General features: G+C 35.5%; 2 protein-coding genes across 18 annotated transcripts in view; one reads left to right on the forward strand and one right to left on the reverse strand.

The window, feature by feature from the left end:
• Positions 1-24,208, forward strand: part of MFSD8 (major facilitator superfamily domain containing 8) — a 127,411-nt gene that overhangs the window by 27,067 nt on the left and 76,136 nt on the right. For 2 of the 10 annotated variants that reach the window (XM_077861078.1, XM_077861075.1), the window contains exons 2-4: positions 2,363-2,501; positions 19,609-20,685; positions 21,020-21,196. The exons of 2 other annotated variants lie outside the window; for them this stretch is intronic. In XM_077861078.1, coding sequence (XP_077717204.1) covers positions 21,183-21,196 — 14 coding nt within the window. In that variant the 5' untranslated portion in view covers positions 2,363-2,501; positions 19,609-20,685; positions 21,020-21,182. Of the gene's footprint in view, positions 1-2,362; positions 2,502-12,063; positions 12,194-19,608; positions 20,686-21,019; positions 21,197-24,208 lie in introns of all 10 variants that reach the window. 6 more of the 10 variants (XM_077861076.1, XM_077861079.1, XM_077861077.1 and 3 more) reach the window with 6 other exon arrangements.
• The window catches only part of ABHD18 (abhydrolase domain containing 18), a 46,015-nt gene continuing 25,874 nt past the window's right edge, over positions 4,068-24,208 (reverse strand). For 4 of the 8 annotated variants that reach the window (XM_077861091.1, XM_077861089.1, XM_077861090.1 and 1 more), the window contains 7 exons: positions 24,061-24,086; positions 17,091-17,229; positions 14,936-15,025; positions 14,177-14,278; positions 9,733-10,111; positions 8,418-8,580; positions 4,068-6,403 (listed from right to left, as the gene is read on the reverse strand). In XM_077861091.1, the coding sequence (XP_077717217.1) occupies positions 6,352-6,403; positions 8,418-8,580; positions 9,733-10,111; positions 14,177-14,278; positions 14,936-15,025; positions 17,091-17,229; positions 24,061-24,086 (951 nt within the window). In that variant the 3' untranslated portion in view covers positions 4,068-6,351. The remainder of the gene's footprint in view (positions 6,404-8,417; positions 8,581-9,732; positions 10,112-14,176; positions 14,279-14,935; positions 15,026-17,090; positions 17,230-24,060; positions 24,087-24,208) is intronic. The other 4 variants (XM_077861093.1, XM_077861095.1, XM_077861094.1 and 1 more) reach the window with 2 other exon arrangements.

Below are 24,208 nucleotides of genomic sequence, written 5' to 3' on the forward strand. Positions count from 1 at the left end.
TAGAACTGAGAAGAGTAAGACTTTTCCATCAATTTAAAAGAAATATTTAAAAATCAGCTTAGGTAGTTCAGTTGGTTGATGTCGGACTCCTGATCTTGGCTCAGGTCAGGTCTTGATCCTCACGGTTGTGAGTTCAAGGCCTGAGTTGGGCTCCATGCTCGGTGTGGAGCCTATTTAAAAACAAAAATCAGTTTATGTAGGGTGGTTAAAAAATTTGGGAAATATGGGGATCCCTGGGTGGCTCAGCGGTTTAGCACCCACCTTTGGCCCAGGGTGTGATCCTGGATTCCCGGGATCGAGTCCCGCATCGGGCTCCCTGCAAGGAGCCTGCTTCTCCCTCTGCCAATGTCTCTCTGCCTTTCTCTCTGTTTCTCATGAATAAATAAATAAAATCTTTTAAAAAAATATGCATTTGGTTAATCTTTTCCTCCTCTATTCTGATGAATTCAGTTCAACGAGAGACATGATTGCCTAAGTTCTAATTTGAAAACCTAAAGACCTGGTAAGTGTCATGACACAGAAGAAAATTACTAGCCTAGCCCCCAGAATCTTTATTCATTTTTGAGATACAAAAGAGTGATTTAAAGACATGACCCTAAAGCAGAAATATGAGCAAACCCCAGATAGTCCTGATGGTACAATTCTGCAAGTGAACACAACCCTGTATCTTCTCAAAGTAGATTTTATTACTCAAAAGGGCTTCCCAGTACATCTCTCAGATTACCAATTTATTTTCTTCTACTTTGTAATCTAAGACGACATTGGTATAAAATAACATCTAGAAAGAAGCCAGTGAAGTAATAAATGTGCAAATGTATTTATAGTTCCAAGTAAAAAATAAATTTGCATTCCATATTATCATTGTCTCTCAATTAGCCAGTTGCTTTGTTGAGGAGTTGTTGATGTGGGAAACAAAGGCAGTAAAATTATTAAATTTCCTTACCATCTACTGCCCGTTGACAAGTCCTTGAAACAGGCAGAGTGACATTCCTCTAGGGGCTTAACTGCTTCAAGGTTGATACTTTGCTAAGGACAAAAGGCAATCTTAGCCCGACCCCCAGGATCCTGTAAGTCTACTTTAACATATAAAAATTTCTTTGGAAAAAAAAATTCCTTTGGGAAATAAATAAATAAATAAATCTTCCTTTGGAAACTTCCTTTATCTCTACCCGCCCCCCCCACCACCACCACCCCCAAGATATGTGTTGGCAGTCATCCCTCAAGCATGACCCACCAATATACATCTGAAGGGGCTCATGACTGAGTTTTTACTAGCCAGTAATACAGGACCTTTCCTGACAATAGCTGGCCTCCTCAAGATCCTGGAAACCGTTTCCAAAATACCTGGGAGGCTTCCCTTCCTGCTCCCAACTTTCAATGGGCCACTCCTCATGACCCCCGTGCAGCTCTTTCTGCTCTATCAGGTCTTGTCCCCCTGCCCTAATAAAACCACCTTTTTGTACCAACGACGTTTCAAGAATTCTTTCTTGGCCATCAGCTTCCAACCTTGACATCTTCCCTACATCATTGTGACTTGAGGAAAGAATGCTCATGGTTGAGTATCTGCCTTCTGCTCAAGTCATGATCCTGGGGTCCTGGGATCGTGTCCTGCATCAAGCTTCTTACGGGGAGCCTGCTTCTCCCTTTTCCTATGTCTCTGCCTCTCTCTGTGTCTGGCATGAATAAATAAAATCTTAAAAAAAAAAAAAAGTAAAGAATGCTCAGCAGGTGAAGCTGTTGAGTACTGGTTTAGAGTTGAAATTTGTAAAAACTCAGGGCAGGATCAGTAATTGTCTTCTGCCTAAGTATAAGGTCTTAAAGTCCGATGTCATCTACAGGGCAAGGGAAATGGATCAAAGGTGTGAGTTGGTAACAAGTGTCTCTAAAACATACACTAATACAGGCAACTATTTTGTTGACTGAGATGGATGGAAAAGTCCAGGAATAACTGCTCTGGAAATGAATGATTTCTAAAGACATGCTTTAGCTTTTCAAAGAGCATCATATCTGCGTTTTTAAAAGTAATTTCATAAGGTTAAGAAGGGAAGGTGTAATCTTTATGGTTAAAGAAAATAAAGGAAAGAGGTTAGCATTTCTGAGCTTATACTTGTCTCTGCTTTAAGTTGCCAAGATGAGTTAAAGTTTAAGATTTAAAGAAGCTCTGCTGCACGAAAGTGCCCAAATCCACCCCCAGCTCATCCTACTCACTAACACATCTACCCATAACAAAATAGCAGAAGCAAAAGGAACACAGGCCCTCTTGGCTACTTTAATACTTCTGAGGTGCAAAGAACACCCATAATTATCAGGAATTCCTTTCCAAAATCTATGTTGATTTACTGACTTTACATTCTTTCAACAGCTATTCCTCTTCCTTGGAGACCTTTAAAGCACACGGTTCTTAAACCTGGCTGCACATTAGGATCACCTAGGGAGCCTTAAAAATACCAACTGCAAGCCAATTGAATCTGAATCTCTGGGGTAAGAGAGATCCAGCATAGGTAAGGACACTCACTCATCTGCTTTTAAAACTCCCCAGGTAATTCTAATATGTTCCAGGCCTGAGAGCCAATTAGAGCCACGGCCCTTTGTTTCTTAAAGTGTAACCCTTGGACAGATCACATCAGCATCCTAGGAAACTCGTTAGAATACAAATTTCTCGAGCCCTGCCCCACTTACTGAATCAGAAACTCAGGGTAGTGGGGTCTGGAAATCTGTGTTTTAACAAAGTTCCAGGTGATATCAATGCATCTAAAATCTGAGTACCAGACTCTAATTAGCTGTTTTTGAAAATTTAATGTGTATTTGAACCTTCTTATGCAAATGCAGATTCTGACTCAGTAACGTTGGGGTGGTGCTTGAGATTCTACATTTTTAACAAGCTCCCAAGGATGCTGCCAATCTACTGACCACACTTTCAATAGCAAAGGGCAGGATACAACTTTATTTCTATGGAATTATCTAGTACATTATATAGGAAAAACAGCTATACCTCAGTTAGTCACAGGTTTATACACAGAATAGACTTTTTGTGCTAAGTTTACATTTTCTTTCCATTAACACAATCTGGTGAATCTGCACATTAGCTCTCTTGGTTCTTTTTTTTTTTTTTTTAAGATTTTTTTTTTTTTTAATTTTTATTTATTTATGATAGTCACAGAGAGAGAAAGAGAGGCAGAGACACAGGCAGAGAGAGAAGCAGGCTCCATGCACCGGGAGCCCGATGTGGGAATCGATCCCGGGTCTCCAGGATCGCGCCCTGGGCCAAAGGCAGGCGCCAAACCGCTGCGCCACCCAGGGATCCCTTTTTTTAAGATTTTATTTATTCCTGAGAGACACAGAGAGAGAGAAAGAGAGGCAGAGACACAGGCAGAGGGAGAAGCAGGCTCCATGCGGGGAGCCCAACGTGGGACTCGATCCCTGGTCTCCAGGATCACGCCCTGGGCCGAAGGCAGGCGCTAAACCGCTGAGCCACCCAGGGATCCCCACTCTCTTGGTTCTAAGGAAAATCTTTCTGGGTTTTGTTCCCAAATTTTCTAAACTGTTTTCAAAGTCCTTCATGAAATCATTGATTTCCTAGGATTCTCTCTATAAGAATATTCCTAGAATTAAGCTAGTCTACTCCTGCAAAATGATCCAAATGTACCTCTATTCCCTTTGTTTCATCCGCCAAAATCTATTTCCAAACCCAGTTTCTATAGCAGCCTCTGCCCAGCATCCTCACTTCTCAGTCTTACAGTTATCTCTAGATTTTAATTGCGTGTACATTTACTAGCATAAATCTAAATATATCCAAGAATTATGTCTAATTATACAACATTCATATAAGTATGATCTATCAGAATGCTGGTTTCCCTGGGATCACATGTATTTTGGTGGGGGGAAATCTGGCTCTTGTTGCAGATACGGAATACTAACTATTCTGCTGGTCTCCCTTATTTCTGTCTCACCTTGTTTGGTGTATAATAGAACTAAGGAGGAACACACAATTCAAGTTTGAATACATTAATCAAATGCGACACAAGTATTCTGTATTCAGAAAAAATCCTCTTGAATATATGAAATAATTAACTTTTTAAATATACTTTTATTGTGAAGTATAAAATATCTGGAAATGATTTAAAATTTTTTCAGTAACAATGTTAGTTCAATAATCTTTATGAGAGAGCACCACATTAAAAATTACATTCATAACAATCTAAAATGCGTATGCTAAAATAATTAATAGTGATTACAACATTAGTGAGTCATGAAATTCAGAGGCTTTTCTAACCATAGATCTAAAACTGGGGTTTCAAACTCAAGTGTGTTCAGGGCTAAGATGGAAACACAAAGTAGTGAAGTAGCCTGATAAAAAAGGGAGTCTATGAGACTGGCAAACTAGGGAATGCATGCTCAGTTGAAAGACTTTTCAAATTCAAACAAATTTTGAAATATTATGCATACTGAATAAAACAGCTGTGGGCTAAGCTGCTTTGTATTGACTGCCAGTTTGCAACTCGGGCCTAAATGATTTTTTAGCAGTTTATGTACCCAATTTTCAAATTGGCAGACAGCATTTTAAAAAATGTATCTATCTCTATCTATATCTATAGATACAGATATAGATATAAAGCTTGAGTCATTATTTTGGGATAAATGGATAAAAAAACTGTAAGAAAAGTTATTTTGTACCTTAATCAATTTAGGAAGTTGCATGCATAATATTCTTAAAAACATCTGGTTAAGAAATGAAATTTTTAAAATACTCTTTCACATTTATTTGGGAAAAAAACTAGTTATGCCTAAGAGTTAATTAAAATGAGATGAAATTTCATTCTTTTACTAATAGAAAGTCATATATCACAATACATTATTGCTTAGTAAGAAATATTTAGGTGAAAAATAAATATTGGTTTTACTAAGGCGTAATTCAGAAAGCAATTCAATCATATTGCCTCACTATATAATAAGAAAATGTTTGAAATTCAGTTGACAACGCATTTTGCTTTATCTTTAAAGGGTATTTTGTTTAAGAATTTTCGTACATTTTATACTTTCGGTTAAAAGTAAAGGTTCTAGTCTGAAGATATAAAATTACGATAGACCAAATGGCTGTAACCAAATTGATTTGGTTTGCTATGTCAAAGCAGGTTTACAGAATTTACAGTTTTGTATACCACCAATGACTTCACATTAGTGACTTTTAAATAGTTTTTAAAAGTAAAGATGATGGAGACATTAAAGTGATAAATAAAATCTTTTAAATGGCTATGAAGGCACATTATAATTTAAGGTTCCTTGCTAGACCAGGAATACATATTTCAAAATAATCCATAAACAATACAGATTTCAAACAAATAAAACTCAAATATATTTATTCCAAACCTTGATACAATTCCCAAAAATATTTTCTACCTTTTTCAAACATTTTAGATCTTAGCTTTAGAAGTTTAACATAAAAAGAAAGCACCAAATCTAGCCATATAATCTCCCACTTAAAAAAGTTAGTAGTTATGGTATCTTTTTCTGTAAAGTTCTATGGAACAAGTCAATTTCATATGTGGCCTTTAATTTCTGAAATGAAAAAGCCAAACCTGTTAAATATATCTACCTAAAGTTAGATGTTTAGCAAACCCAGAGTAGGTATATAAGAAATGTTAAGACACAGTATCAAGTAATGCGATAGGTGTTCCCTTATTTGCATTTTTCATGAATTAAAACTTTAGGGGAAATATGTTTGGCATCATTTTTTAACCTAGTATTTGGCAAAGTTTTAAAGTCCAGCCAAGTCATATGCATCTTATCTGCATTCCCACATTTGTTTTATATTAAAACCACTTAAGTATGAAGCAATTGGGATTTTTTAGAATTCAAAGTTAACACTGATTTTATACATCATTAAGTATTTCCATGGCAGAAATTAAAGTTGAAGATAAGAAAAAACATGTTCTCAAATCAAGTCAATAGTAGAACTATCATATAAGGGTATAGAATACATGCTGATGTATTATACACTTAGTTTAAGTAGTTCTTTAAAAACCAATAAGTTTTCTATGAATAAATTTAATTAATAAATTATTCACAATTAAAATATAGTTTTCATAAATAGTAACAACAGACTAGATATTGCATATATGGGATTCCCACAAAAACAATAACAAAATACTTCAACATTATTTTATCCAAATATTGGTTTACAATTATTCAAATGTATTTAAAGAGCATTGTTGACTGATCATAACAATGAGTTCCAGACTAAATTGATAGCAATTAGATATCGTGCTGTCCGCTTGTTCTTCGTATCATCAAAGGATGAAATTCCTTTTATAAGAAACATGATGGCCATACTGGTTACATATAGTGATCCAATTAGTTAGCATATTTACGGAGGAAGCGTTCAAATGCATCATAGATGGCTCGTCTAAAATTAAATATGAAAGAAAAACTATAAGTAATGAGCATAGAAAGAAGACAGTACTTTTTTCAAAAAAGATTTTACTTATTTGACAGAAAGAGAGTGTATGTGTGGGACCACAAGCAGAGGGGGCAGAAGGAGAAGCAGACTCCTCGCTGAGCAAGGAACCCAACATAGGGCTCAATTCCAGGAGTTTGGGATCATGGCAGACACTTAACCAACTGAGCCACCCAACTTGCTCAGATAGTACTTTTACTGTAAATTATTTCCAAAGTTACCTGTGACTTGCAACCTAACTTCATCTCCAAATAGCTCTGAAAGAGGCAGGTACCTAAGGGTGGGTGTTTGGATCCATGTAACTTTACTGCTGGTAAAAAACCTCAAAAGTGCTTTCAGCTGATGGTGTATTCAGGAGCATTTTTTTTGTGCCTTAGAACTTATATAATATTTATGTATTTATATAATATATATGCAATATAAATATGTATGTCACTTGTTGAATATTTTTTTAAGTTTTTATTTACTTATTGAGAGACCCAGAGAGAGAGAGAGAGAGAGAGAGAGGCAGAGACAGGCAGAGAGAGAAGGAGGCTCCATGCAAGGAGCCCAATGCGGGACTTGATCCCGGGTCTCCAGAGTCACGCCCTGGGCAGAAGGCAGGCGCTAAACTGCTGAGCCACCCAGTGATCCCCAACTTGTTGAATATTAATTGGCCACATAACTTTTCTTTTTCCTTCTTTAAAAATTTATTTATTCATGACAGACACAGTGAGAGAGAGGCAGAGACACAGGCAGCCTCCGTGCAGGGAGCCCAATGTGGGACTCGATCCCGGGTCTCCAGGATCACACCCCGGGCTGAAGGTGGCGCTAAACCACTGAGCCACCTGGGCTGCCCCACATAACTTTTCATAATGTAGTATTCAACCTTTTTTATAAATTATGATAAGGATGCTTTTTCTTCAGAAAAACACATGTTCTTAGCAACTGAACTAAAAGCAAAAGCCTTAGTTTCCAATTTTACCTTCAAAAAGTGTTTTAATGGGATGCCTGGGTGGCTCAGCAGTTGAATGCCTGCTGTCAGCCCAGGGTGTGATCCTGGAGTCCCAGGATGGAGTCCCACATAGGTTCCCTGCATGGAGCCTGCTTCTCCCTCTGCCTATGTCTCTGACTCTCTTTCTGGGTCTCTCACGAATAAATAAATAAAATCTAAAAAAAAAAGTGTTTTAATATTTTAATTGGACATTTAAGGTGATATCTAAGAGTTGAACTAAATGAGTGACAACATACAAAGAATTATTTTTTGGATTAAAAAGAGGTGAAACATGTCAAACATATAGTACACACAATTCTTCTATTATATAGCTATGCAGCTGGCAGTTTTGAAACACATCATGCACAGGGCACTAATTTAAGTACTTTATGTGAACTTATTTAATCACTAATGATTAATATAGCTCAATGATACCTTTTGCCATCAAATTTGAATAGAAGTAGAAATAATATGGCCTATCAAAAAAATGGAGTCATAGAATAAGTTTTTATAACTTCTAATAAGTGCTAGAGTCATACAAGGTTATTACCATTAAAACCAATATTTCACTTCTCATTTAAGGTTCAATATTCACATGCTACTAAAAAACAGTGCTGGATTTTTCTACAGATGCTCATGCCATTCTGAGAGAAGAAAGTGGAATGAAAAACTCATGATGAACCAAAGCAAGTTTTAAAACCCTGGTGTTCCTCCCTATATCCTAAAATACCTGGATATTAATATTTGAAGAGGATAGAAACACAAATAAAATATGCCTATCATATGCTGCTTCCCTAATTCTTTAAAGAAAAAGGAGAAGAGAAGGATGGGATAGGAAAGAGTACCACAATGTGATAACTGAGGGAGGCAAGGAGAAAAAAGACTAAACGTACAATAAAAATACTTGATCATCTATATTTTTTGAGGCAAAAAAATTCCAAAAACTGAGCAAATAAATAGATAGATACCTGTTTGGACCAATCATCTTACCTGAAGAGTCCTTGTTTAAACAGATAAGCACTAATATGACCCCCTTCTAGATATCGGATTTCACAGCCGGGCCAAATTTCTTGTAGACTTCGAACTCCTGTTCGTGGAATATAAGCATCTTCTTTGGCTTGCACCACTATAATAAGGCTTGGATCAACTGGAACTAGGGATAGAATTTTAAAAGATGCAACATATATATACTTTTAAAAAGCTCTAAGACTTTTGTACAAATAATATTAATCATATTAGAAAATGAAATACACCTGACAGCACACTAAGCAAAACATCTGTCAAACAAACCTTTTTATTTTTTTAATTTTTATTTCTTTTTATTCTTTTAAAGATTTTATTTATTTATTCATTACAGACACAGCGAGAGAGAGTGGCAGAGACACAGGCAGAGGGAGAAGAAGCAGGCTCCATGCAGGGAGCCTGACGTGGGACTCAATCCCAGATCTCCAGGATCATACCCTGGGCTGAAGGCGGCGCCAAACTGCTGAGCCATAAGGGCTGCCCCAAACAAATATTTAAAAAGATTTATTTATTTACTTATTTATTTGAGAGAGAGAGGGAGGGAGAGCACATGTACTAGCAACTGAGCTAGTGGGAGAAGAGGCAGAGGGAAAAGCAAACTCCCCTTTGAGCAGAGTCTGATGTGGGGCTCGATCCCAGGACCCTGAGATCATAACCTGAACTGAAGGCAGCTGCTTAACCAACTGAGCTATCCAGATACCCCTAAAACTTTTTGATTAAGTTAAAAATCAACTATAATATAATACCATAACATTTATCTCTAATACAATGAGATGAATACTTTTAAGAAGATACACAATCTATTTTTAATTAATTAATTAGATGTTTTTAGATTTTTTTTTTAAGATTTATTTATTTATTTATTTATGATAGACATAGAGAGAGAAAGAGAGGCAGAGACACAGGAGGAAGGAGAAGCAGGCTCCATGCACCGGAAGCCCGACGTGGGACTCGATCCCGGGACTCCAGGATCGCGCCCTGGGCCAAAGGCAGGCGCTAAACCGCTGAGCCACCCAGGGATCCCCTGTTTTTAGATTTTCATGGATAAAATATGATACAGTTAAATAACCAACTTATTCTGGAAAATACATTCTAGAGCCAACAATAGACATACTCTTGAAAATAGGAAATTATTTTGTAAAGCAACCTTAAAAATATTTCAAAAGTTTTTACACATCAGCATTTTTTAATTTTTTTTTATTTTTTATTTATTCTTTTTTAATTTTTATTTTTTTTTATTTTTTCACATCAGCATTTTTAATTTCAATATAAAAATTGGTACCTGAGAAATTTGCCACATGAGTACATTCATCCATGACTCCTTTCATGAATATTAAAGATTCTTTCTGAAGATTGTTTCTTCTTTGTTCTTTACTAAGTAGGTGATATGACTGTGGATTGCAACTTGTATAATTACTTTTGTTGGTTGGAAGTGTTTGATTGAAGGATTCCATCTTAGAGGTGTCTTGCAGTAAGAGTCCTTCTGATGTGGCACTGATAGATGTTTTACTAGATTTATGGCACTCACTAGGTTTTTGGGATACAACTTGGTCTGTCATATCTAAATTTAAAGTTCTAGAAACCAGATTAAGGTTAGTTAGCTTGTCTGTGCTGATAGGGAAGCGTTTCACAAACTCTTGTCCCATTTTGAAAGAATCTGTCTGAATATACAAAAGAAAACATCATTTAGTATAAAATACATTTTATTTAAGAACCTTGTTAAAGACAAAACGCAAATGTCCACCAATGGATAAATGAATAAATAAAATGTAGTACATACATATAATGGATTATCATATAATCTTTTTTTATTATTTTTTTTATTAATTTATGATAGTCACATAGAGAGAGAGAGAGAGAGGCAGAGACACAGGCAGAGGGAGAAGCAGGCTCCATGCACCGGGAACCCGACGTGGGATTCGATCCCGGGTCTCCAGGATCGCGCCCTGGGCCAAAGGCAGGCGTGAAACCGCTGCACCACCCAGGGATCCTGATTATCACATAATCTTAAAAGGGAGTGAAACTCTGATACATACTATGACATGGACGAACTTTGAAGACATGGTAAATGAATAAGCCAGACACCAAGGACAAATACTGTATGATTCCAACTTTTATAAGGTACCTAGAGTAGTCAAATTCATAGAGACAGAGAGTTGAGTGGGAATTACCAGGGGCTGAAAGGAGGCGGCAACAAAGAGTTACTGTTTAATGGGTACAGAATTTCAGTTTAGTGAAATGAAAAAGTTCTGGAGATGGACTGCAGTGATGATGTACAGAGGTGATGGTTGCACAACAATGTGAATGCACTTAATAACATCGTGGAGCTGTATGCCAAAAAATGGTTGAAACAGTAAATTTTATGTTGCATATATTTTATTACAACTTAAAAAATAAAGAAAAAAGAGATATCAAGATTATTCTGAGGACTAGGATAAATAAATGACATACTATATTGCTAAATGTCTCCTATTAAACAGTAAAGGGTATCATTTAGTCTGCATCACATTTTTATTGTTAAGGTTTTGAAATCATGACCTACCTTCATCTCAGAACTTCCAAAAGCCTTATAAGTGTATCCTGGCAGTACCATATCAGCCACCTCAAATCCCTTTCTCAGGTTAAATGAAGAAGAATTAGAAATTATCAAGGAAAAAAGAACACCTATTAAAATCTCAAAAGTATGTACTCAGTTTAAGGAGTTGTAAGTACAACATAATTTAAGTAAAGATAAACTTTGTTAGGGACTCCTGGGTGGCTCAGTGGTTGAGCGTCTGCCTTTGGCTCAGGGTGTGATTCCAGAGTCCCAGGATCGAGTCCCACTTAGGGCTCCCTGCATGGAGCCTGCTTCTCCCTCTGCCTGTGTTTCTGCCTCTCTCTCTGGGTCTCTCATGAATAAATAAATAAAATTTAAAAAATAAAATAAAAAAATAAACGTTTTTAAATACTAAGGGCAGAGTCAAAAGAAAAAAAATGACAACCTCGGAAAATATATTTGCAACTTATATGACAAAGAGCTAATTTGCTTTATTAAGCGCTAGAAGTGAATACAAAGCTCAAAACCACAATAGAAAAAGTGAGTTAAAAAAAAAAATGAGGGATCCCTGGGTGGCGCAGCGGTTTGGCGCCTGCCTTTGGCCCAGGGCGCGATCCTGGAGACCCGGGATCGAATCCCACGTCGGGCTCCCGGTGCATGGAGCCTGCTTCTCCCTCTGCCTGTGTCTCTGCCTCTCTCTCTCTCTCTCTATGTGTGACTATCATAAATAAATAAAAAATTAAAAAAAAAATGAGCAAAGGACATGCACATAAAAGTGACCGACAATGAAATATAAATAGCTCTTAAATTTAGAAACATATTCAATTTCACTTATAATTAAGTAAATTAAATAAAAACAATCCCAATTTTCACCTCAGGTTAACAAAAAACAAAACAAAACTTTTAAGTTTGCTAACACACTAAATTTGTGAAATTATGAGGAAACATAAACATGTTCCTACTGGTAGTATAAACTGACATGACTAGAATTAGATAAAATCTAACCACATTACAAGTGCAACATTTCTAGGAATTTATACTTATGAAATGACGTATGTACAAATTTCTTCATTGTAGCACTGTTTATTACTGGTGAAAAATGAGAAACAAACAGGGTACTAGTTAATAAATCATGGAACATCCATCCACATGACTGATTATTATGCAGCAGTAAAAAGAAAAAGGAAACATTTGTGTATAAAAAAAGGTAAGAAAAAAGTTCATATTTCTATTGGTTTGAAAAATTCCTTGAAATATTAATAAACAGTGGGTTATTTATTGAGGGAGATAAGACCTACACAAATTGGGAATAAGGGTAGGACTTGTTTAATTGTATGTCCTTTTATATTTCATGATGTTTCAACTATATGATTATACAATCTCCTTCAAAAATTAAAGAATGAAAAATTGGTTGAAAGCAAGAGAAAAACCAAACCCAACAACATGGCTAACAGAACAAATCACTAAAGTCATCCAGACCAAAGAAACGTAAAAGGGAAAGGAAGTTTAGAAACATTGAGAAATGTAAGATCAAGCACCTCAGAATTACTCAGAGTGGTACACCAACAACTTTAATTATTTATTTATTTTAAAGATTTATTTATTTATGATAGACACAGAGAGAGAGAGAGAGAGAGGCAGAGACACAGGCAGAGGGAGAAGCAGGCTCCATGCCAGGAGCCTGATGCGGAACTCGAACCCGGGACTCCAGGATCGCGCCCTGGGCCAAAGGCAGGCGCCAAACTGCTGAGCCACCCAGGGATCCCCCATCAACAACTTTAACTGCTTTTGACTGGAAAACAGTTTTAAAAAGAAGGAATAAAGAATAAAAGAATAAAAAAGAAGGAAGCCATCTTGAATTCCTTGACTATGCATTACTGTGAACTAGTTCCGAGACAAAAAAAACTTGTATACAACTACCAAGAGTCAGAGGCACAAGAAAGTGCCGGGTAAGACCACACTGCCATTTTAGACAACCAAATTTTTGATTCTCTCTTTAAAAAGATTTTCATATTGAGTTTTCTCATAATTCTCAAATATAGGCATCTTTTTTTATTATATGTACAGGAGGACACAAGGAACTAACTAGCCCGTAGAGGTATTTTGTAACCAAGTACTTAGGCAAGTAATTACCTTTTGAGGTTATACAAGACAGACTTTACAAGAATGAGATTTATAGTAGTATAATTATAAAAAGTCCTAAGAGTAGAGATTCTCTTTTTCTTTCCAAGATTTCTTGAGATTCTCAGTAACTTCCAAAGTGAATGTGTAAAATTTAAAAATTCATAAAAGAACAAAATTCATGAAAGGAATTGACCAATCACCTTAGGAGACCAACAGGGAACCAATACATTATCCTGAAAACTGACAAATTAAGGGAAGAATCAAATATTTATCCTGCCTTTCCTATATGAACTAAACTACTAGGTAACCAAATAATAGATAAGTGCCTTTTTATATAAGCGTTCAAACTAATAAATACAAAAGTATCAGCATTTTGCAGCCCTCCACTAATTAATAGACATAAGCATTAAACATCAATGGAGGCTTACACCACAAAATAGAGACAACCAGACATTATGTGCTTCCTATACTCCTACCAAAGAAATAAAAACTGAATTTAATTGAGCTTCGAGACCCAGCTGCCAACTTCAGGCAATATAGAGCATGGGTGAACGTGCTAAACTGTACCATGAGAATGCAATAAAAAACAGCTAGACTGTGAGAAACTCCACATGTAAATAGCCTAAATTCTTCAATAGATAAATTATAAGGAAAAGGAAAAGAATAGAAGTGAATTTACAGATTAAAAGATACTGAAAAGCACATCAAATAAAAGAATTGTAGTGTCTAAGGATACACATTTGGACAATATAATTATTTTAAAGGTAGAAAAAAGTAATTACTATAAAAATCAGGATAATGATAAATACTGGGGGAGAAGGGCTTTTTAATTAGGACACATGGAAGTGGTTTCTGAGTTAGGTGTTCAATTTCTGTTCCATTGTTCTAAGCCATACATTTGCATTATAGGACTTTTTATATTTGTATTTTATTTTTAAATGAAGAATCTTAGAAACTAAAAAATAGTACTGCTTTTTTTAAAACAAATTCATGATTCTTTTTAAAAATTTTAATCATTAAACATAATCATTTCCCCCCATGTTATGCAAAGATTAAAAATACTTACTCCACAATATTCAAGCATGTGAATAATTTCTTCTTCATAAACTGTCTGTGTATAATACTGCTTTTCCAGCTCTCTCCAATTAATTGATTTACTCAGCACACCCTGAAATAACAAACTCAGTTAAGAACAAATTAGGCCATAAAACATTTTGTCCAATAATTTTATTATTAGTGTGCAGAAAAGAGTAAACATAGCAGGCTTGAAATTTCCTATCTTTAGAAAGTCCTGCTTGCAATGTTAGCCCTTGATAAGAGTCTGGAAACTTAACTAATAAACATTTCCTCACCCCAATATACATCTTCTAAATGATAAAGCGGGTCACTGTGCCTAAACTGCTTGTACCATGTAGTTTCTGCTGAACATGTACTTTCCATCTGGAATTTTGGTACATGTGAGACAGAGGGTGCCTAAGTGACTGACCCCTGAAACTCTGGACTGCCAGGCGCAATTGAGCTTCACTGATGGACATTTTGCACATACTATCACAACCCACTGCTGGATGAATTAAATACATCTTGTGAGATTCCAATGGGAGGTTGTGTTTGATTTCCTTTGGACTTTCCCCATGTGCCTTTTCCCTTTGCTGATTCTGTATTGTATCCTTTTGATATAATAAGTCTTAGTCATGAGTAAGATTCTATGGCAAGTCCTGTGATTCCTTTTAGAGAATCACCAAACCTGGAGGTGGTTTTGGGAACCCCCAAAACAATTACCTTTAATTATATATACCTATCGAAATATTAATTGCAATTAAATTACCGTAGTGAAGACCCCAGATGCTGTGGACCAAGACAAACATGGAATCAACGGCATGGGCTTAGGCCAGTTGGATACTGCTAAGGAAGCCATCTGCAATACGTTTAAGAGTCAGTTAGAGAGCTTCTGTTTAAATTTCTATTCATTAAAATGAAAAGTATTTAATATTAAGCAATAGTCTGGGTGGTAAATGGTGAGATAAGACATGAACACAAAATCTCTAAATACTTGGGGCACCTGGCTGGCTCAGTTGGTAGAACATGGAACCACTGATCTTGGAGTTGTAAGTTTGAGCCTCACAGTGGGTATAGAGATTACTTAAAAATAAAATCTTAAAAAAAAAAAAAATTTCTCTAAATACTTACAAGAATGTCTAGTGACCTTCTTAAACTCCCCAAATCATAAATTCAATAACAACATATAACTTCCCTCTTAGAAAATAATACAGTATATTGGAAAATTTTAAGTAATCTCAAGACCCTTCCCAGAGAACTACTTTCCTCGGGGTAAATATAGAGCAAATATGCTGAAATGTAGATGCTAGGCAGCAGGTTAATCATATTCATTACTGAAACGACTTGCTCAGGTACAGCAAAATCACAACATAGCATAAAATCTCAGACCTTTGAGGCTGACTGAACTACAAAGCAGATTATCTAACTGATATAAAGTAATGTAGTGTGTATGTTTAGAAAAGGGAAAAGTTATTTTTGGCTAGAGGAATCAGAGAAGGCTTCATGAAATGGCTTTTAGGGGAAATGAAAGATGAGATTGTCTTCCATATAAAAAAAGACAGTATGATCAAAGGCAATATGGTGAAAAAGTACAAAGACAGGTAGGAAAACAGCCAATATACTTTAGTTTGGCTGGTCAATTGGGACACATGTGGCCAATGGAGGGGGAGATAGTCAGGTTTGGAAGGATTGAATGGTATCAATCTTAGAGTTAGAGGTCCCTTTTGCTCTGTATATAATGGGGAATTAATAAAGAGGTCTGAGCAAAGGAGTGGTGGCATTGTCAAAGAAGTGATACAAGGAAGCTAGAATGATAGTAGTTTCCAGGATTGATTAGAGAGGGTAAGACCTGAGGTAGGAAAACCAGTATAGGAAGTAATTCAGGTGAAAGTTTTAAGACCCCAATCTAGGTCATAACAATGGAAACACTACTAGGTAAAAAAAAAAAAAAAAAAAAAAAAAAAAAAGAAAAGAAAAAGAAATCCTTTTCTACCCTTCAAGTTCACTAATATTTTTTTTAAATCAGTTTTTGAATATATATATATATATATATATATATATATATATATATATATATATATATATAGTTGTTTCTTTTTAAATGTATTGAGTGGCTATATGGCCAGATAACAAACTAGAGCATATTATGAGCCCTTCCTGAACCTACTGCTTCATGGAGAAAACAAATTGCTAGACAAGTAATCATAGTGCAGTGAAAGAAGTACTAATGAGAGATGAAGTAAACTCTGGAGTTAGGATGGGAGTCAGGAAGAGCTTCTCATAGGAAGTAAGCTCTAGACTGGAACCAGAAGGGCAAACTGTGACTTGGCTAGGAATGAAGAGGCCCCTGAGAGATGTCAGCATCTGGCATAGCTAGAGCCCAGGGCAATAGCAAGCCTTTGACAGGTTTTAAGTAGGAAAGAACGGAGATGAGATTTAGGAAAATCACTCTAGTTATGTTATGGAGAAAAACTTAGAAGAAGATTAATGAGAGAAAAAGACGAGAGACAGAGAAACCAATTGGGAGGCCATCTGAGTACACTCTAGAAGACAAAGGTAAAACAAGTTGGTGACACTGGGGATAGAGATAAGATATAAATGAAAAGTATTTTCCAAATTCACTATCTTCACCAATTTAACAGCAAAATAAGGCATTTATACTTGAGATGTGAGAAGTTTTATGAAAAATCAACTTTTAATAAAATATTAATCAATACCTGAGCTATAACTGTGAAGTAATACAATGTCTCCTTAAATCATACCCAAAAAATCATTGTAATTGGAACAAAAGTTTGAAACCAGTTTCTGCTTTTACCAAAACTAAAATTAATTCCATACCTCAAGTGAATTTTTAAAATAACTACATTCTCTAAATCTTATGAACATAACCATAATTAAATATCAGTTGAAATTAAAAGGCTTACATGTCCTCCCATGGATATTCCGGTCATTCCTAGAGGTCCATAACCCTCTCTCTCTAGCCAGTGCAAGAGAGCTGTAGATTCTAAAACAAGAGCTCCTCCCATCACAAAAAGGTCAGACACGTTTTTTAAGCTGGACCTTCTAGCCTCACAAGACAAAAGAGAAAATTATTTATGTATTTACATTTTAACATATGCAGATTTCAACAGGCAGCAAGATTTCATGTTTTTTTTTTTTCATGTTTTTCTTTTAAAGGACCAGATAGCTGAGTAAAACAATGAATAAATTGATGGAATTAGAGTGCTAACATTCTACAGTTAATTAAAACTTATCTTTAAAGCTATATCTGCTCTTTATTGAATCTTGATTGAATTTCAATTATTTAACTATTTTTGAAGCCCAGGAATAGTATTTATTTGATAGTGTTCAAAAAAACTGTTAAAAAACCCCATTTATAGTTGTCCCTATTATCACAACATAACTTCAAGCATAAATATTTTTAAAAAGCAATGTAAAAGAATTTGACCTAATATTTATTACTTCTAAAATCTTAAATGTTGCTTATTTTCACAAAATACACAATTTATTAATATAATCAACTGGAAAATTTTGGTTTTTAAAGATTTTATTTATTCATTCATGGGAATACACAGAGAGGAGAGAGAGAGAGAGGCAGGGACACAGGCAGAGGGAGAAGCAGGCTCCATGCAGGGAGCCTGACATGGGACTCGATCCCGGGTCTCCAGGATCATGCCCTGGGCTGCAGGCGGCGCTAAACCACTGAGCCACCGGAGCTGCCTGAAAATTTTGATTTTTTAATTGTACAATTAACATGTTATTATCAGTTTCAGCTGTATACATATATGTATATAGACATACTCATTACTCAGTGCTCACCATGGTAATTGTAGTTACTGGCACTATACAAGGTTATTAAAATGTTCTTGACTATATTCCCTATGGTGTACTTTTCATCTCTATGACTTATTTATTTTATGATTAAAAGTTGGTTGGAAAAGTAATTTTTTATAAAAATACATATTTTGATTAACTTAAAGGCCAATTCAACTAGAATTTTGTCTTTAGAAATTAATTTTACATGTAAGTACATTTCCTCAGAAGCAGCACTTACATAGATCTTTTTAGATTCCAGAACCATTCTTATACAGACATACTTCATTTTATTGTACTTTTGAGATATTGTATTCCTTAGAAATTGAAGGTTTATGGCAACCCTGTGTCGATTAAGTCTATTGGTGCTATTTATTCAACAGCATTTGCTAACTTCATGTCTCAGTCACATTTCAGTAATTTTAAAACTTTTTTGTAATAACAAAAAATACAATAGTATTTGTTATGGTGATCTGTGATGTTATAGTTGTAGTTGTTTTGGGGCACCATGGAACTGCAAACTTAATGGACAAATGTGATGTGTGTTCTGATTGCTCCCCTGACTGGCTGTTCACCTCCGTCTCTCTCTCCCACCGTCCTATTCCCCAAAGACATAACCACCTTGAATGTAGGCTAGTTAATACTCCTACAATGGTTTCTGTGAGCAAGTGAAAAGGGGAGTTACATGTCTCTCACTTTAAATCAAAAGCTAGAGGGCCACCTGAGTGGTTTAGTGGTTTAGTAGAGCATGTGACTCTTGATCTTAAGATTGTAAGTTCGAGCCCTATGTTGAGTATTGAGATTACTTAAAATCTTATAAATAAACAAAAAAACAAATAGATAGAAATCAATTTTAGTATATGTGCTGCCGAAGCGAGCACTAAATAAATAGAAATCAAAAGCTAGAAATGATCAAACTCAGAAAGCAAGGGATATCAAAACCTAAGATAGCCCTCATGCTGCAGTTAGCCAAGCTGTGAATGTAAAGGAAAAGTTCTTGAAGAAAATTAAAAGTACCACTCCAATGAACATACAAAATAGAAAACAAAATAGTTTCCTTGCCAATGTGGAGATAGTTTTACTGGTCTGGATAGAAAATCAAAACAGCCACAATATTCCCTTAAGCCAAAGCCTATTCCAGAGGAAGGCCCTACCTCTCTTCAATTCTTTGAAGGCTGAGGAGGTGAAGATGCTGAAGAACAATTTGAAGCTAAAAGAGGTTGGTTCAAGAGGTTTAAGAAAGAAAGCCATTGGGGCACCTGTGTGGCTCAGTGGTTAAGCGACTAATTTGATTTCAGCTCAGGTCATGATCCCCGGGTCATGAGATTGAGCCCCACTTCAGGCTCCATGCTCAGTGGGGAGTCTGCTTGAGATTCTCTCTCTCTCCTTCTGCTCCTCCCCCAACTCTCACACACACACTCTCTCTCTAAAATAAAATAAATCTTAAAAAGAAGAAGAAAGGAAATCATCTCTATAACAAAGTGCAAGGTGAAGAAGTGCATGCTGATGTGAAAGCTATAGCAAGTTATCCAGAAGATCTAGCTGAGATAAATAATGAGAGTGACTACACTAAACAGATTTTCTTTCTTTCTTTTTCCTTTTTTTTTTTTTTTTCTTTTTGCCATCTAGGACTTTCACAGCTGGAGAGGAGATATCAATGCCTGGCTTCAAAGCTTCAAAGAAGGGGCTGTCTTGTTAGAGGCTAATGCAGCTGGTGTCATTAAGTAGAAGCCAGGACTCATTTACCATTTCAAAAATCCTAGGGCTCCTAGTAATTATGCTAAATCTACTATTTCTTGTTCTATGAATGGAACAAACAAAGCTTAGATGACAGTGTATCTCTTGACAACACAGTTTACAAACTATTTTAAGACCACTGTTGAGACTAACAGCTCAGAAAAAAATTCCTACTGCATTGACAATGCATCTAGTTACCCAAGAGCTCTATTGGGGAGTAAAACAAGATTAATGTTTTCAGGCCTGCTAATGCAACATTCATTCTATTGCGCATGGATCAAGGAATAATTTTGACTCTCAAGTCTTATTATTTAAGAACTACATTTCATAAGGCTATAGCTACTATAGATAATGATTTCTCTGATGGATTTGGGCAAAGCTAATTAAAAACCTCGTGGAAAGGGGTCACCATTCTAGATGCCAGTAAGGTCACTTGTGATTCATGAAAAGAGGTCAACATATCAATATTCACAGGAGTTTGAAAGAATCAGATTCCAACCCTCATGGATGACTTTGACTTTCAGTGGAGTAACTGTAGATGTGGTAGAAATAGCAAAGGAACTAGAATCAGAAGTAAAGTCCGAGGATGAGACTGAATTGCTGCAATCTCATGATAAACCTTTAATGGACGAGGAATTGCTTCTTATGGTTGAACAAAAAAATGCTTTCTTGAGATGGAATCTAAACTTGGTAAAGATGCTATGAAAAATTGCTGAGTGACAACAAAGGATTTAAAATATTACATAAACTTAGTTGATAAATCAGTGGCAGGGTTTGAAGGATGGACTCCAATTTTGAAAGTTCTGTTGAAGGTAAAATGCTATGAAACAGCATCCCATGCTTTAAAGAAATTGTGAAAGGAAGAGTAAATTGATGTGGCAAACTTTGTTATTGTTTTAAGAAATTATCACAGCCACCCAACCTTCAGTAACCACCACTCCTGATCACTCAGTAGCCATCAACATTGAGGTAAGACCCTCCACCAGCAGAGATATGACACACTGAAAGCTCTGATAATGGTTAGCATTTTTAAGCAATAAAGCTTTTTATTTCATTTTATTTTATTGAAGTATAGTTGACACACAATGTTCCATTAATTTCAGGTGTACAACATAGTGAGTTGACAAGTCTTTATGTTATGCTATGCTCACCACAACTGTACCTATCATCTGTTACCTTATACAATATTATAATACCATTGACTATATTCTCTATGCTGTACCTTTTTATTCCTGTGACTTCTTCATTCCATAACTGGAAGCAATAAAAAATATATTTTTAAAGATCTATTTATTTATTTTAGTGAGAGAGAGGTGGAGGGCAGAAGGAGATGGGGAGCAGATTCCCAGCTGAACAGGGAACCCAACACGGGGCTTGATCCCATGACGCTGAGATTATGACCCAAGCCGAAATCAAGAGTTGAAGGCTCAAATGACTGAGCCACCTAGGCGCCTCAGCAATAAAATATGTTAAAATTAAGGTATGTATTTGTCTTTAGAAATAATGCTATTGTACACTTAGACTATAGTATAAACATAATTTTTATATGCACTGGAAACCAAAAAAAAATTAAGTAGCTTTATTGCAATATTCCCTTTATTGCAGTGGTCTGGAACTGAACCCACAATATCTCCAAGGTATGCCTGTATAGTGATAAAAGACAATACTATCTTATTAGTAAAGCGTCCAAGTTAGAATCTATTTTCAAAATTTAGTTCACATAAAGACATACATAGTTGGCTACTGGATGAAACCTTGTCAAGATGTACAAAAATTCATTTTATCAATGGTTGTTTATTATGTGTATATGTAGAGTGGTTCTGCACAAAGAACCAGGTGCCTGCCATAGGAATGCCAAGTTGTGAAAAACAGAATTCTGGCCCCCAAAGAGCTTATATCCACTGTCCTACCACATCCTCCTCTCAGAGCTCTAAGTCCATAAGGCAGAATTTCTCTCTATGGAAACTCTGTCAAAATAGATCATACATGTGCTTCCTCATAAAAGAGCTCATTATCCTTATATTTGTTTCCTATCCTCATTCCAATGATCTATTTATAATCGCATAATTTCCCTGATTGTTTTGGCCTTGTATGGAACTTTGAATTCTCAGGTATACCTCAGTTTGCTCTTTTATATATAAGTTACTGAGGTGGGGTTCTGGGACAGTAGTTATTTCTAACAGTGAACCCAGTCTCAAAATCTTTAAGAATTTTTGATGAAAATAGGCATAAGAGGCCTTTTAAAAAGTCAGATAAAAATAATTTAAATTACAAGCCATTTCCTATGATGAATTATTTGAAAAACTCAAATATATTGGTGTATTATATCTCTTGGATATATGATATATAATAGTATATTTTATAAACATGGTTCTCACATCAATTCTGTGTGGAAGAAACTATATAGTATTTCTACTTTATAAATGAGGTAACAAATACTCAGACCAAGATCAATTATTAAATGGCAAGTTATGATTGTAACCTATGTCTGTGTGACTTAGTCAAAGTCAATCTTTCTGTTAAAACCATGTTGCCTCTAATTATAACCCAATAAACTCTTTTGGGTTTTTAAGCACCAATAGACAGGGTAAAAATGACACACCTAATTCTGAATTCAGAGCTCAGTTCCTGAATAAGAATTCTTTAACTATTTAGCTTGGACATTAATTTTCAGATTTCACAAAGTTTATTCATATATGTATATTTATACATATATATATAAATGTATACATATGAAAAAATACATTTATACATTTAAAAAAAAAGTAGCCTCCAAGCCTAGATGGAGCCTAATGTGGGGCTTGAATTCACAACCTTGAGAGCAAGACCAGCTGAGATCAAGAGTCAGATCCTTAACCGACTGAGCCACCCATATGCCCCTCACTAAGTTTATTCTAAACTATCCTCCAAAGTTATAGCTTTGCTTCCAACCCATCTCACTTTCATCTGTACCTCTTCCATGTCATGACCACAGAGAACATGTGACTTCTAAATCTACCTTTCCAGAACTTTATAACTACCTACTTAACTTTTCCACCTGTAAGTCTAATAACATCACTAATTTAACACATACGAGTCAGAACTTTTGATTTACCAACAATATCCAATTTATCAACAAGTCTTATTTCAACTTCAAAATTATATCTCAAATCCATTAGAACTTCTTTCCATCTTTACTGCCACTACCTTAAAGTTGCTTTCTTCCCCTGCATTGTTGCAGTAGCTTTCTATTTAATTTTCTGCTGCTGCTCTTGTCTTAGTAAGCCAAAATGAGCCTTTAAAAACAAAAATCAGGGATCCCTGGGTGGCGCACTGGTTTAGCGCCTGCCTTTGGCCCAGGGCGTGATCCTGGAGACCTGGGATCGAATCCCACGTCGGGCTCCCGGTGCATGGAGCCTGCTTCTCCCTCTGCCTATGTCTCTGCCTCTCTCTCTCTCTCTGTGTGACTATCATAAATAAATAAAAATTAAAAAAAAAGATTTATATAAAAAAAAAAACACAAATCAAGTCCTCCAAAGTTTTACAACTGTACTTACAGTAAAACTCGAATCACATGGCTCTTCATAAATCTGGCCCTTGCCTACATTTCTGACCTTATATTAACTCTCCTATTTCATGCTTATAACAGGCTTTTCATTTATTCACCCTCTCTTCCTCAAGGTCTTCACCTTGGTGGCTCCTTCTCATATCATGTCCTTATAGCTAATACTACTTCAACCCTGCAGCTACCCTCTATTATTCTTCACTTGATTGCCCTGCTTTATTTTCTTCATGGCATTGATAAATATCCAAAATCATCTTATTTATTTTTATCTCTCATCCTAGAATGTAAGCTCTATGACAGTAAAGACCTTGTCTTTTTGTTGCTATCTTTCCAATGTCTTAGATCAAACATTTATTGAATGAATTAAAACCAAAAACAATATAGATTATGGAAATACAAAAAAATTGCCTTCAAAGTTCATTATTTTAAAAGACCAAAAAGAGATTATCTTCAGATTACCTCTACCATAAATTGTAAGAATAAAGATTGGTGTTTTATTTCATGAAGTAAATGTACTTTAAGAAGGAAAATGTATGAAACATTTCTTCAATTACCATTTTACAAATAAAATATATCTTCCAGAGGCCTACTAAAAATTTCTCTTATCAAACATTTTAAGTGAAAAAGTTTAAAATAAAAATTTAAGTCAACATTCCTACTATAGTTTTACAACAGAATTATTTCCCCAAATAACATTTGCATGTTAAACTTAAAAATGATTAACTGAAGACTAACAAAAATTTTAATACTGCTGAAAATTTGGTATAAAGACTACAAAAGTGAAGGTGACATATACTTACATTTGGTCCTTGGGTTTCCTGCAGCCATTTAAGAATGTGGGTCAAAGAGAAAGTTTTAAAATAATTAAATACAGTCTGTGTCTTAAACACATTAACTTAAGCAAATTAGTTATATTTGTACACAATTTGATACTGAAATAATTATTTT

The sequence above is a fragment of the Canis aureus genome, chromosome 20 (genome assembly GCF_053574225.1).
Source record: "Canis aureus isolate CA01 chromosome 20, VMU_Caureus_v.1.0, whole genome shotgun sequence".
Taxonomy (NCBI): Eukaryota; Metazoa; Chordata; class Mammalia; order Carnivora; family Canidae; genus Canis; species Canis aureus.